Raw genomic sequence first — 15,367 nt, 5'->3', positions numbered from 1 at the left:
TATACCTGAGAAAATTGCAATACAACTCCTTTTCCTGGTTATAAATGCCTTTGCTTTCGGATTTTTTTCAGCTGACAGAGAAATGCATCATGCTACCAATCCTTAATTATTTGGCAACTAAATCATTTGTAAAATTCAGTTTAAATACATCCATTCTTGTTTTATGAGCATTAAGGTCCAAACTATAAAGGGTCTTTAAACAACACCTAAAGAAACACCTTTGTCTTGTTTAATCATATTCAGTCCTTAAAAAGATGAATGGAGATAACAGCTGTGGAGTAAATTCAGTTGTACAAATTTCTGTCTCATGCATCGACAAGGACGGTGGTTTGGTTCAGTTCTGTCTTTACAAGCAGAGTAACTTTAGTAAAGATGGATGACCCATGATGCCTAACAATGGTTGGTCAGTTTCTTTTCATTCTTCTTCATCAAGATTACTACTACTTTTTCTTCTGATAAGTTTCCATAGTTTTGAATGTGAGCCTTTCAGATATTGTCTCCTGTAAAAATGGTCCCGTTCTCAGCATTTGGCTTCCCCAGCAGGTGTTCAAACAGAAACCAGCTCTTTCATAGCAGGAATCGGGTTATTATAGCAGTATGACTGAGGCTGGACAGTCCACCTAACTAAGGCTGCATGTCAACCAAATCATTTCATGAACGCTGTTGCTACGGCAATGGGTGCTGACATCACTGCAGTTCTGACACCTGATTGGCTCAGCCACAGCCAATGGCGCATAACACATAGCGTCATAGCAGTCAAGGTATTTCCCCCTTCTTCATAATAGGACAATGGCAGCAGCAAATAACATAAAAAAAAACAAAAGAACCTTTCCTGCTGGCTTCGTGGTTTTCCAGGGCTTCACGGCTGATACTGGCTGATTGTAGCTGCATAAGAAACATTAAGATTTGAACGATCAGTCCATCCGACACTTGTTATCAATGCATAAACATGTGAAAAGTTAAAAGTTGTTTAGACATGTTTAAACATATAGACTAATTAACTCTTGTTTAAAAGGTTTTATAGCTTCACTCTTTGGGCGTAAAATTTCACTTCATCATGAAAATAGTTTGAGTTGACTTTATGTCGATAAACACTCTCTACACATTGTTCAGCCGTAAAGTTTGGTGTTTGAGGGTACAACTATGCTGCTGAATGTGTGTAGCCTTTGTTCATCACGTCATGGATTTTATTTTATTTATTTATTTAACGGATTTTAACCAGCACATGGTCCCTGTTTTGGTTTAGATTTAATGTCTTCTGTCATGTCGGAAAGATTTTGACCTTTTTTATTTACCACGAAGAAAAAGAAGGAACATCATTCAGGTTGAGATCCGAACTCTGGGCCATTGCAGTAAATTTATTCTTTTTTTCTCAGCCATCCTGTGTTCGATCTGCTGTTGGAATCATCCTGATGCATGAGACAGTTCCAGACTGACTTCATCTGTCAGACAGATGGACTTCTTCACTGCTCCACTACTTACTCCCTAATTCCTACAGAAGTAGCAAGAACAAACTTAGTTTTGTTTTGTTTTGTTTTGGGTTTTTTTAAAGTTATTTAATTTTTATTTAACAAATAATGGCACTTAAATTATTGTTTTCATGATTTTAGATCTTTAGGCTCGAACAAGGTCATATTGATATATATGATATATTAATAATATGATATTGAAAGATCCTGCTTTTCTGTTATTAGGTTTAATGATTCAGCCACAGTTCTGTAATCTGTAGGAGGTGGGATAGGGCAAGCTTCCTCTGGTAGCTGGATTTGCAGGTCTTTGTGAACACATTCAGAGGAGGTCACCCCTCCAGCCTGTAGCGCCTACAACCTGACAGTAAAATACCATGAAATATCCATTCAAGCCCAAATTAGTTATTCAGCTAAAACAGAAACAGATTTTCAGGGAGATTTTGTGATATTACATTAATTTATTTAGTTGGAGTTGCAATTATGACTTCCATAAAGCTGAAGTATGCATGCCCCATGCTTTTGTACCAAGCTGCCTCTTCTATGCTCTGACATGCCAAAGCCAGACCCCAAAAAGTATCATACCACACGGTTCGTTCAGTATCATCCTTTCCAGTTCATCTTTCACATCTCAGAAACAGTTGCATATTGGAATTACTTCCTGTCTCACTGTCCTGACAATGATTACAGACAGGTGTGAAGAGAAATCACTCTTGGATCAATGCAAACACTTTCCAGGACTTCTAAGACAAGAAATTATTTTTTAAATTCATACTCACATCAATCTTTGAGTATTTGCTTGCAGTGAAGACCACCCTGCAGAAATGAGACTTCTAGATGAAAAGCAGAAGTTTGGTTCCAACATAGCGGTTGGAGGTTGGGGACAACAGCACTTGTCTCTGGTGAATGTGACACCTTCCCATTTAGTGCCATGTTATGTAGCATCTGCCTCCACTATCTGCACGCCTTTGCAGCTGTACAACAGGTTTCCTCCTGGGCATGGAGGCACCTCCACCTGCCTCCATCTGCCCGATGGCCGCTACACCACGTCTGGCTGTGGAGAACATCGTTCTGTTCCTCTGCTCTGGGTTGGGAAAAGGAGCGGACCCGACCTGTCAGTCCCTTCCCTTTGGAAGGTGCCGGACTGGAGTCCAGAGTCTCCATGTTCCATGTCCACCAGCAGGGACAGATAAGCCACATTGGGGAGCATTTTATATCCAACCATCACTTCATGTTCTGTACATCTGCAGGTGTGTGTGTGTGTGTGTGTGTGTGTGTGTGTGTGTGTGTGTGTGTGTGTGTGTGTGTGTGTGTGTGTGTGTGTGTGTGTGTGTGTGTGTGTGTGTGTGTGTGTGTGTGTGTGTGTGTGTGTGTGTGTGTGAGGGGTGATAACCCACTCAGCCTAATGATGGGCAGTTGTCCCCTTCCCCGGGGTCTCCTCCCAGAGGGACGTGCCTGGAACACCTCACCAGGGAGGTCCAGGAGGCATCCTGACCAGATGCCCGAGCCACCTCAACTGGTTCCTCTCGATGCGAAGGAGCAGCGGCTCTACTCTGATCTCCTCCCGGATGACCGATCTCTAAGGGAGAGCCCGGCCACCCTGCGGAGGAAACTCATTTCAGCCGCCTGTATACGAGATCTCGTTCTTTCGGTCACGACCCACAGCTCATGACCATAGGTGAGGGTAGGAACGTAGATCGACTGGTAAATCGAGAGCTTCGCCTTTGGCTCAGCTCCTTCTTCACCACGACAGACCGGTGCAGAGTCCGCATTACTGCAGACGCTGCACCAATTCGCCTGTTGATCTCACGCTCCATCTTTCCCTCATTTGTGAACAAGAATCCCCTGTAATTGGAACACACCTTCCAGCCCCCCCTTCTTAAAAAGGGGGCCACCACCCCTGTATGTCAGTCCAGAGGCACTGTCCCCAATGTCCACGCGATGCTGCAGAGACGTGTCAGCCAGGACAGCCCCACAGCATCCAGAGCCTTAAGGAACTCCGGGCGGATCTCATCCCCCCCAGGGCCTTGCCACCAAGGAGCACGCCAACCACCACTTCAACTTCAACCCCAGGATTGATGAGGTCTTTGAAGCATGCCCTCCATCAACCCACATTGTCCTGAGTTTAGGTCAGTAGCTCTCCATCTCCACTGCACACAGCATTGACAGAATACTGGTTCACCCTCATGAGTCGCTGGATGGTGGACCAGAATCGCCTCAAAGCTATTCAGTAGTCTTTCTCCATGGCCTCACTGAACTCCTCCCATGCCCGAGTTTTGACCTTGGCGACAGCCGAAGCCACATCGCGCCGAGCCTGTCAGTACCCATCAGCTGCCTCCAGAGTCCCACAGGCCAAGAAGGCCCAATAGGACTCCTTCTTCAGCTTGACGGCATCCCTCACTGCTGGTGTCCACCAACGAGTCCTGGGATTACCGCCACGACAGGCACCAACGACCTTACAGCCACAGCCCCGGCTGGTCGCCTCAACAATAGAGGCACGGAACACAGCCCATTCAGACTCAATGTCCCCCGCCTCACTCGGGACATGGTTGAAGCTTTGCTGAAGGTGGGAGTTGAAGCTCGCTCTGACGGGGGACTCAGCCAGACGTTCCCAGCAGACCCTCACAACATGTTAGGGCCTGCCAGATCTGACCGGCTTCCTCCCCCACCATCTGAGCCAACTCACCACCAGGTGGTGATCAGTTGACAGCTCCGCCCCCCTCTTCACCCGAGTGTCCAAGGCATGTGGCCGCAGGTTCGATGATACGACTACAAAATCGATCATCGAACTGCGGCCCAGGGAATCCTGATGCCAGGTGTACATATGGACACTCTTATGTTGGAACATGGTGTTCGTTATGGACAATCCATGACAAGCACAGAAGTCCAATAACAAAACACCATTTGGGTTCAGGGGGGGGGGACCATGCCTCCCAATCACTCCCCTCCAGGTCTCACTGTCATTGCCCACGTGAGCATTGAAGTCCCCCAGCAGAACAATGGAGTCCCCAGAAGGAGCACCCTCCAGCACTCCCTCCAAGGACTCCAGAAAGGGTGGGTACTCTGAACTGCTGTTCGGTGCATAAGCACAGACAACAGTCAGGACCCGTCCCCCCACCCGGAGGCGGAGGGAAACTACCCTTTCATCCACCGGGGTAAACCCCAATGTAAGGCACCAAGCTGGGGGCTGATGAGAATGCCCACACCTGCTCGGCGCCTCACACCATGAGCAACTCCAGAGTGGAAGAAGGTCCAGCCCCTCTCGAGGGTACTATATCTAGCTCAATTGCTCAATCTCACGCACAAGCTCAGGGTCCTTCCTCATCAGATTCCACGTCCCTAGAGCCAGTTTCTGCAGCAGAGGATTGGACCACCAGGGTCCCTGCCTTTTGCTGCCACCCAGCTCACATTGCACCCAACCCCTATGACTCCTCCCTTAGATGGTGAGCCCACATGAGGTGGACCCCACGTAACCCTTTTGGGCTGAGCCCGACCAGACCCCATGGGCGAAGGCCCTGCCACCACACACTTGCTCTCATGCCCCACCCCAAGGTCTGGCTCCAGAGGGGGGCCCTGGTGACCCGCATCTAGGCAAGGGAACACTTCCACCCTTGGTCGTTGTCATCGTAGGGGTCTTTGAGCTGCACTTAGTCTGGTCCCTCCCCTAGACACCTGTTTGCCATGGGTGACCCTACCGGGGGCATAAAGCACCTGACAGCATAGCTGCTAGGATCTTCTGGACACACAAACCCCTCCACCACGATAAGGGGGCGGTTCTGGAAGCGGGTAGTAAAGGACATCTTTGCTAAATCAATGATGATGTGTTCTCTCTGTAGGCTTCAAGCAACGGACCTCCTCCATTGCCCAGCTCATCTCTACCAGAAGGTTACTATGAGGAAGCAGTTCCTTTAAGTCCCGGAAAGGCTCCAGAGTACATCACTTCCAGTAAGTAACTGTCTTATTGCTGCAGCTCATCACTAGATTTAAAGATTAATCTTTTTATCTTTAAATAAAAAATGATAGTAATCTGTTTATGCCTTGTTAGACTATGATTCAGACGCCATGAGTAGCTCTTATGAGTCATATGATGAAGAAGAGGAGGATGGGAAGGGACAGAAGATGCGTCATCAGTGGCCATCTGAAGAGGCATCCATGGATCTGGTAAAAGATGCCCGGATATGTGCCTTTCTGCTCAGGAAGAAGCGTTTTGGCCAGTGGACCAAACTCCTCTGTGTCATCAAAGACAACAAACTGCTGGTGAGAGAAACTCGTTGAGAGTTGTGTTCTTTTTGTAGATGGTGAAAGAAACCATATTGTGTTATGTTTTATCTCACTGAAGTGCTACAAATCCTCCAAGGACCATATCCCCCAGATGGAGTTTACCCTGTCAGGATGCAGCATCACACATATTCCCAAAGATGGCAAGAAGAAGAAACATGAGCTGAAGATTGTCCACCAGGGTGCGGATGCTCTGGTGCTGGCTGTGCAGAGCAAAGAACAAGCTGAGGAGTGGCTCAAGGTAACTCAGTCCACACTGAAACCTATGTCGCATGTTTTCTCCTCAGTCACGTCCTATTGTGGAGAATTAGCTTGTAAAAATACCAGTTTGTGTAGCTTAACTTTGAAGCTGCAATGAACCTCAAATTCCAAGTGTTTCCATGTTGCACCACAGAAGAACCATGTAGCATAGACTTGAATCTGATGAGCTTTGATGAGTCCAAGGATTTGTCTCTTGTTTGTTCTGTCACAAACTTAGACATTGACCTCCTCGAGATCATTTAATCTACAGACTAATGTGGCTCATTGTTATGTTCACACTGCTCGTACCAGGTTGAACCTGGTATTGACATGAAGCACCATGCAGTTTGACGACATCACAATTAGTATCTCATTATTCCATCAAATCACCATGAGAATCTCCCGTTCCACCTCATCACCATGAGAATCTCCCGTTCCATCTCATCACCATGAGAATCTCCCGTTCCACCTCATCATGATGAGAATCTCTGGTTCCATCTCATCACCATGAGAATCTCCCGTTCCATCTCATCACCATGAGAATCTCCCGTTCCACCTCATCATGATGAGAATCTCCCGTTCCACCACATCGTGATGAGAATCTCCCGTTCCACCTCATCATCATGAGAATCTCCCGTTCCACCTCATCACCATGAGAATCTACCGTTCCACCTCATCATGATGAGAATCTCCCGTTCCACCACATCATGATAAGAATCTCCCGTTCCATCTCATCACCATGAGAATCTCCCGTTCCACCTCATCATGATGAGAATCTCCCGTTCCACCTCATCGTGATGAGAATCTCCCGTTCCACCTCATCATGATGAGAATCTCCCGTTCCACCTCATCAAGATGAGAATCTCCCGTTCCACCTCATCGTGATGAGAATCTCCCGTTCCACCACATCATGATAAGAATCTCCCGTTCCACCTCATCAAGATGAGAATCTCCCGTTCCACCACATCATGATAAGAATCTCCCGTTCCACCTCATCATGATGAGAATCTCCCGTTCCACCACATCATGATAAGAATCTCCCGTTCCATCTCATCACCATGAGAATCTCCCGTTCCACCTCATCATGATGAGAATCTCCCGTTCCACCTCATCGTGATGAGAATCTCCCGTTCCACCTCATCGTGATGAGAATCTCCCGTTCCACCTCATCATGATGAGAATCTCCCGTTCCACCTCATCACCATGAGAATCTCCCGTTCCACCTCATCGTGATGAGAATCTCCAGTTCCACCTCATCACGATGAGAATCTCCCGTTCCACCTCATCGGGATAAGAATCTCCCGGTCCACCTCATCGGGATGAGAATCTCCCGTTCCACCTCATCATGATGAGAATCTCCCGTTCCACCTCATCGTGATGAGAATCTCCCGTTCCACCTCATCACGATGAGAATCTCCCGTTCCACCTCATCACGATGAGAATCTCCCGTTCCACCTCATCACAATGAGAATCTCCCGTTCCACCTCATCGTGATGAGAATCTCCCGTTCCACCTCATCGTGATGAGAATCTCCCGTTCCACCTCATCGTGATGAGAATCTCCCGTTCCACCTCATCATGATGAGAATCTCCCGCTCCACCACATCATGATGAGAATCTCCCATTCCACCTCATCATGATGAGAATCTCCCGTTCCACGTCGTCAACATGAGAATCTGCCGTTCCAAATCATCACCATGAGAATCTCCCGTTCCACGTCGTCAACATGAGAATCTCCAGTTCCACCTCATCACGATGAGAATCTCCCGTTCCACCTCATCGCGATGAGAATCTCCCGTTCCACCTCATCGTGATGAGAATCTCCCGTTCCACCTCATCGTGATGAGAATCTCCCGTTCCACCTCATCGTGATGAGAATCTCCCGTTCCACCTCATCGTGATGAGAATCTCCCGTTCCACCTCATCGTGATGAGAATCTCCCGTTCCACCTCATCGTGATGAGAATCTCCCGTTCCACCTCATCGTGATGAGAATCTCCCGTTCCACCTCATCACCATGAGAATCTCCCGTTCCACCTCATCACCATGAGAATCTCCCGTTCCACCTCATCGTGATGAGAATCTCCCGTTCCACCTCATCATGATGAGAATCTCCCGCTCCACCACATCATGATGAGAATCTCCCGTTCCACGTCGTCAACATGAGAATCTGCCGTTCCAAATCATCACCATGAGAATCTCCCGTTCCAAATCATCACCATGAGAATCTCCCGTTCCACCTCATCACCATGAGAATCTCCCGTTCCACCTCATCACCATGAGAATCTCCCTTTCCACCTCATCACCATGAGAATCTCCCGTTCCACCTCATCGGGATGAGAATCTCCCGTTCCACCTCATCATGATGAGAATCTCCCGTTCCACCTCATCACCATGAGAATCTCCCGTTCCACCTCATCGTGATGAGAATCTCCCGTTCCACCTCATCACCATGAGAATCTCCCGTTCCACCTCATCGGGATGAGAATCTCCCGTTCCACCTCATCATGATGAGAATCTCCCGTTCCACCTCATCGTGATGAGAATCTCCCGTTCCACCTCATCACCATGAGAATCTCCCGTCCCACCTCATCATGATGAGAATCTCCCGTTCCACCTCATCGTGATGAGAATCTCCCGTTCCACCTCATCGTGATGAGAATCTCCCGTTCCACCTCATCGTGATGAGAATCTCCCGTTCCACCTCATCGTGATGAGAATCTCCCGTTCCACCTCATCACCATGAGAATCTCCCGTTCCACCTCATCGTGATGAGAATCTCCCGTTCCACCTCATCGTGATGAGAATCTCCCGTTCCACCTCATCACCATGAGAATCTACCGTTCCACCTCATCATGATGAGAATCTCCCGCTCCACGACATCATGATGAGAATCTCCCGTTCCACGTCGTCAACATGAGAATCTGCCGTTCCAAATCATCATGATGAGAATCTCCCGTTCCACGTCGTCAACATGAGAATCTGCCGTTCCAAATCATCACCATGAGAATCTCCCGTTCCACCTCATCATGATGAGAATCTCCCGTTCCACGTCGTCAACATGAGAATCTCCCGTTCCAAATCATCACCATGAGAATCTCCCGTTCCACCTCATCACCATGAGAATCTCCCGTTCCACCTCATCACCATGAGAATCTCCCTTTCCACCTCATCGGGATAAGAATCTCCCGTTCCACCTCATCGGGATGAGAATCTCCCGTTCCACCTCATCATGATGAGAATCTCCCGTTCCACCTCATCACCATGAGAATCTCCCGTTCCACCTCATCGTGATGAGAATCTCCCGTTCCACCTCATCACCATGAGAATCTCCCTTTCCACCTCATCGGGATAAGAATCTCCCGTTCCACCTCATCGGGATGAGAATCTCCCGTTCCACCTCATCATGATGAGAATCTCCCGTTCCACCTCATCGTGATGAGAATCTCCCGTTCCACCTCATCACCATGAGAATCTCCCGTCCCACCTCATCATGATGAGAATCTCCCGTTCCACCTCATCGTGATGAGAATCTCCCGTTCCACCTCATCGTGATGAGAATCTCCCGTTCCACCTCATCGTGATGAGAATCTCCCGTTCCACCTCATCGTGATGAGAATCTCCCGTTCCACCTCATCGTGATGAGAATCTCCCGTTCCACCTCATCACCATGAGAATCTCCCGTTCCACCTCATCACCATGAGAATCTCCCGTTCCACCTCATCACCATGAGAATCTACCGTTCCACCTCATCATGATGAGAATCTCCCGCTCCACGACATCATGATGAGAATCTCCCGTTCCACGTCGTCAACATGAGAATCTGCCGTTCCAAATCATCACCATGAGAATCTCCCGTTCCACCTCATCATGATGAGAATCTCCCGTTCCACGTCGTCAACATGAGAATCTGCCGTTCCAAATCATCACCATGAGAATCTCCCGTTCCACCTCATCATGATGAGAATCTCCCGTTCCACGTCGTCAACATGAGAATCTCCCGTTCCAAATCATCACCATGAGAATCTCCCGTTCCACCTCATCACCATGAGAATCTCCCGTTCCACCTCATCACCATGAGAATCTCCCTTTCCACCTCATCGGGATAAGAATCTCCCGTTCCACCTCATCGGGATGAGAATCTCCCGTTCCACCTCATCATGATGAGAATCTCCCGTTCCACCTCATCACCATGAGAATCTCCCGTTCCACCTCATCGTGATGAGAATCTCCCGTTCCACCTCATCACCATGAGAATCTCCCTTTCCACCTCATCGGGATAAGAATCTCCCGTTCCACCTCATCGGGATGAGAATCTCCCGTTCCACCTCATCATGATGAGAATCTCCCGTTCCACCTCATCGTGATGAGAATCTCCCGTTCCACCTCATCACCATGAGAATCTCCCGTCCCACCTCATCATGATGAGAATCTCCCGTTCCACCTCATCGTGATGAGAATCTCCCGTTCCACCTCATCGTGATGAGAATCTCCCGTTCCACCTCATCGTGATGAGAATCTCCCGTTCCACCACATCATGATGAGAATCTCCCGTTCCACCTCATCGTGATGAGAATCTCCCGTTCCACCTCATCGTGATGAGAATCTCCCGTTCCACCTCATCGTGATGAGAATCTCCCGTTCCACCTCATCACCATGAGAATCTACCGTTCCACCTCATCATGATGAGAATCTCCCGCTCCACGACATCATGATGAGAATCTCCCGTTCCACGTCGTCAACATGAGAATCTGCCGTTCCAAATCATCACCATGAGAATCTCCCGTTCCACCTCATCATGATGAGAATCTCCCGTTCCACGTCGTCAACATGAGAATCTGCCGTTCCAAATCATCACCATGAGAATCTCCCGTTCCACCTCATCGTGATGAGAATCTCTCGTTCCACCTCATCGTGATGAGAATCTCCCGTTCCACCTCATCGTGATGAGAATCTCCCGTTCCACCTCATCACGATGAGAATCTCCCGTTCCACCTCATCATGATGAGAATCTCCCGTTCCACCTCGTCACCATGAGAATCTCCCGTTCCACCTCATCGTGATGAGAATCTCCCGTTCCACCTCGTCACCATGAGAATCTCCCGTTCCACCTCATCGTGATGAGAATCTCCCGTTCCACCTCATCATGATGAGAATCTCCCGTTCCACCTCATCGTGATGAGAATCTCCCGTTCCACCTCATCACGATGAGAATCTCCCGTTCCACCTCATCATGATGAGAATCTCCCGTTCCACCTCGTCACCATGAGAATCTCCCGTTCCACCTCATCGTGATGAGAATCTCCCGTTCCACCTCGTCACCATGAGAATCTCCCGTTCCACCTCATCGTGATGAGAATCTCCCGTTCCACCTCATCGTGATGAGAATCTTCCGTTCCAGAATGTTTCCAGCAGATTCTGATCCTACCATGTGAATGTGGAGCTGAACTGGAGACTCATCAGACCAGTTTCTCCATCTTCTATTGTCCAGTTCTGGTGAGTCTGTGTGAATTGTAGCCTCAGTTTCATGTTCTTACTGACAGGAAGGAACCGGTGTGGTTCTTCTGCTGATTCTGGTCCAGAAAACCTGCTGCTGCTGGATGTTTGCTCTTTTTCAGACCTCTTTAAACCCTGGAGATGGTTGTGGTTCAAAATCTCAGTAAATACTCAGGTTAACAACCTGAAATCTCCCATCATTCTGATGGTCAGTTGGAACTTCAGCAGGTCATCTTCAGCATGTCTACATGAATGCATGCTGCCATCTGACTGGCTGGTTGGATGTGTTTATAGACACTTGAATAAAGTGGACAGTGAGTTTCTGTCTTAAAATGGAATCTTGAACAGAGGGTTTCTTGGTTGGGATCAATACGGTTCATCCTCATCTCTGTATGGTTGTTATTAATAGGAACTTCTACTGATTCCTATCTGAAGTAGAGATGTTTGGTCCCATCCTCCTCTTATGCATTTAGTCTGCACCTCACATCTTAGGCCTCCATCCCTACTGTTTTCTCTTTTGCTCTGTGATCTTAATCCTGACAGCTCTGACTCTCAGGTCCTTTCTGCTTCCCTTCATCCATTTGTTGTTCAGAAGCTCTTTTGGACTTTGTCTGTTTCTGCCACAAGAGAAAAATATAAGCCTCAGCTGGTCTTTGGTTTTAAAAAGGAACTCACCAGGCTCCTTGTAACCCTTCCCCTTCACCTCTACTCTCCTCAGCTCTGCTGAGAATCCTGGAATCCCATGTTTTTCATTCACCATGCATTGTGCTATATTTTAAGATTTCCCCTTACACTGAAGTTATTTCTGGAGTTGCTTTTTCTGCTCTGGCTTCTTTCAGCTACTTGTTTGTCTTCTGTCTCCTCCTTTGTGTTATAACTTTGTCATGTTTACTGTAAGGAAACAGCTGTTTCTTAATCTGCTGGAGCAGGTTACCTGGTGAGCGCAGAGAAATCTGCAAATGCCACAACACTGACTGAGTTAATGGAAATAAAATTGGGTTAAAAAGAAGAAAAGGACAGAAAAGAGGAAGCAATGGAAGATGAGGATGGAAGATGGAACAAGAACAGACAAAAACTGAAAGGAAGAAGGCAAAAGATGGTGAAAGCTGGGAGAGTACACAAAGCTTCCTGAAGTCCACCAGCTACTGTAATGATTCTCCCGGACAGACTGCAGGCAACACACATGACCATTTTGTGTCCTCCTAACCATCAGTCCATCTTTAAAAACTCATGGGTCTCTTCCTCTGCTTTTACCTCTCCTGCTTCCTGATGATTCTTTTTGTCTGCATCACTGATGACATATCTTCAACCCAAACTCATATGCTCATATTGAGGTGAAAAAACATGTTCTGTTGTGATCTTTCACTACGATAGCCCTTTTTCACTCATGCTTTAATAACTTATAGAAATGTTCAGAAACTCTGTTTGCTGACAGGAAAGTAAAGGCCTCATTGTTGGTTGAGCCTGAATGTTTCCTGCTTATGCCAGATAAAGACCTCATCACAGATGCAGTTTTTTGTCCCTGAAATGCATAAAATTTGTACATTTTCACTTTATTTATATGATATGCCGACTGATTTTTATTCGATAAGAAAGTCAATTTTGATTTCCAACAAAAAAAGTCACTGCCTTCAGTAGTCTCTGTCTTTATTGAAAGTTGTCTTTCTTGCTCAAGCTAGCTCCTGTCATCTTATCCCTTTTGTCCAGTTTTATTTGTAGTTCATCACTGGATCTAGAAGTAGAAGATACCGCAGCCTGGTAGCATTGACGATCTGCTGTCCCCGCTGCCCCAGTCTATACACCAGACAGGTGGAGCCACAGCCTGTCATTTCCCCCACAAAACCCAGTTATGCTCCTTGCAAGCAAAAACTAGCCAGAGAAGGCTCCGGGTGCTTGCGGAGCAGACAAGGAGAAGTTTGTGTGTGTCAAAGTGTGCATAACAGTGGGTTGTAAAAATCTCATTTCCCAGTACCCCCAGCTCATCTAGACATATTCCCAACACCGCCATATGCTTAGGAATGCCAGAGCAGTAATGGTCCACACAGTCCAACAAGGTCTCTCTAAAACTCACCTGCACCTCATCTTGCAGAACTCATTTAACATTCGTGGATTGGACTATGTCGGCATTACAGTGGTGTAGAGCTGTGTGGTGTATAGTCCACACTTAACTTCCACTACACACCACATCCATGCAAGCACTCAGCTTCTCTGCTGTTACTCCCTTGCATGTCCCGTAATGCCTTATAATCCCTGAGCAGCCATTCATTAGCATGATGACATATGAGATGAGGATAGCAGAACATGTGGCCCACATTAGCCCAGGCATGCTTTCCAGACACGAGGAACGAGCTGCTTAATTATGTGGCAAATGGGTGAGGAAATATTTGAGGGTTTTACAATATGGGATCCACCCTGGTGTTATGATCAGGGTTAGGAGCCTATATTTCACCAGCCTAGTCTGACATGGTGTAAACTGACAACCTCTGGAGAGATCATGAAGACTTTATTCAAATGGAATCATTAACTGTTGCTTCTCCATGGTTTCCAGGTGATGAGAGAGGTGTGTGTTAATGGGAGCATTGACTTGGATAGAGCTGGATCTGGATCTCCAGTCCACAAACCTGAACTGGAAAAGGTAAAAACAAACAAACAAAACATGCATGGTCAGTTAGTTAATGTTGGTGTCTTTCCAACATTTCTCTTTTTTTCACATTAAGTAATGATGTGAATCAGGATAGAGAAAAAGCTGAGGTCGGATCCAAAGTAAGTAAATTGGAATAAATGTTTCAGCCTTGACTAATTCTACTTGAACACAGATTTCTCTTTATGAAAGTCCAGGATTCCCTATTATAGATCACCATCAGATTCACTACGAGTAAATATATCAACTTTGCTGGCTTCTAATGTCATATCACAATTTAATATGACAGTCAAAAATCCAGAACGACAATAGCGATCATTGGGGCTACATGGTGGAACAGTGGTTAGCACTGTGGCCTCACAACAAGAAGGTCACTGGTTCGATCCTCAGCTGGGGAGGGGTTTGGTCAGTGGCCTTTCTGTGTGGAGTTTGCATGTTCTCCCCGTGTATGCGTGGGTTCTCCCCAGGTACTCCGGCTTCCTCCCACCATCCAAAGACATTCATGATAGGTTAATTGGTTACTCTAAATTGCCCCTAGGAGTGAGCGTGAGTGGTTGTTCGTCTCTCTGTGTGGCCCTGCAATGGACCGGCAAGCTGTCCAGGGTGTACCCTGCCTGTCACCCAAAGCCAGCTGGGATAGGCTCCAGCTTCCCTGTGACCCTGAATTGGATTAAGCAGTTTAGAAAATGAATGAATGAATGAATGAGTCAAAAATCCATCAACAAACAGATCATCATTTAATGTAAAAAACACACACTTTGGACATGATACAGTCGCAATGTTTAACTCAGTAGAAAGAGATCTCCTGCTTATATTTACCAGCTCACTGATATCAGGTATTTCTCCAAAATCACTAATGGTAGTCATTTCAGTATGCACAATGGTAAAGATTGGGTTTGATCCCTTGCCTTGTATACCAATGCGTAGCTGTGTACCGGTGCAGAAAAAGGACCAATCGCTGAGCAGAATTCAGTTTAGTCAAATTACAGGAACGGATTTGAAAATATTGACAAAAACTTGAAAAACTTTAAAAGTTTACATGTTACACAGACCAGAAGTCATAGCACATATCTTAAGATTGGGTGAAGAGTTTGAATTTGAATTTTGAATATGTGAAGTGAGACAACACGTAACATTTTTAACATTTTCTAACATTTTTAGAAAGTTTTTTTTTTTTTTAATTTATTTATTTATTTTTTTAAACATTCCAAATCCAATGGTAAAAAAATTACCTTCTGCCAGATGCAG

The 15,367-nt window shown here is 46.7% G+C and overlaps 1 protein-coding gene across 1 annotated transcript in view; it reads left to right on the top strand.

The window, feature by feature from the left end:
* The window catches only part of afap1 (actin filament associated protein 1), a gene marked incomplete at its 5' end in the record, with an annotated part of 97,185 nt that overhangs the window by 48,271 nt on the left and 33,547 nt on the right, over positions 1 to 15,367 (top strand). Inside the window, 4 exons of the mRNA XM_079257495.1 lie at positions 5,303 to 5,411; positions 5,512 to 5,723; positions 5,806 to 5,985; positions 14,027 to 14,113. Of these exons, the coding sequence (XP_079113621.1) occupies positions 5,303 to 5,411; positions 5,512 to 5,723; positions 5,806 to 5,985; positions 14,027 to 14,113 (588 nt within the window). The remainder of the gene's footprint in view (positions 1 to 5,302; positions 5,412 to 5,511; positions 5,724 to 5,805; positions 5,986 to 14,026; positions 14,114 to 15,367) is intronic.

The sequence above is a fragment of the Telmatherina bonti genome (genome assembly GCF_933228915.1).
Source record: "Telmatherina bonti genome assembly, chromosome: 18".
NCBI lineage: Eukaryota > Metazoa > Chordata > Actinopteri > Atheriniformes > Telmatherinidae > Telmatherina > Telmatherina bonti.
Note: the sequence above shows the minus strand (reverse complement) of the source record. Positions and strands in the feature narration are given on the sequence as shown.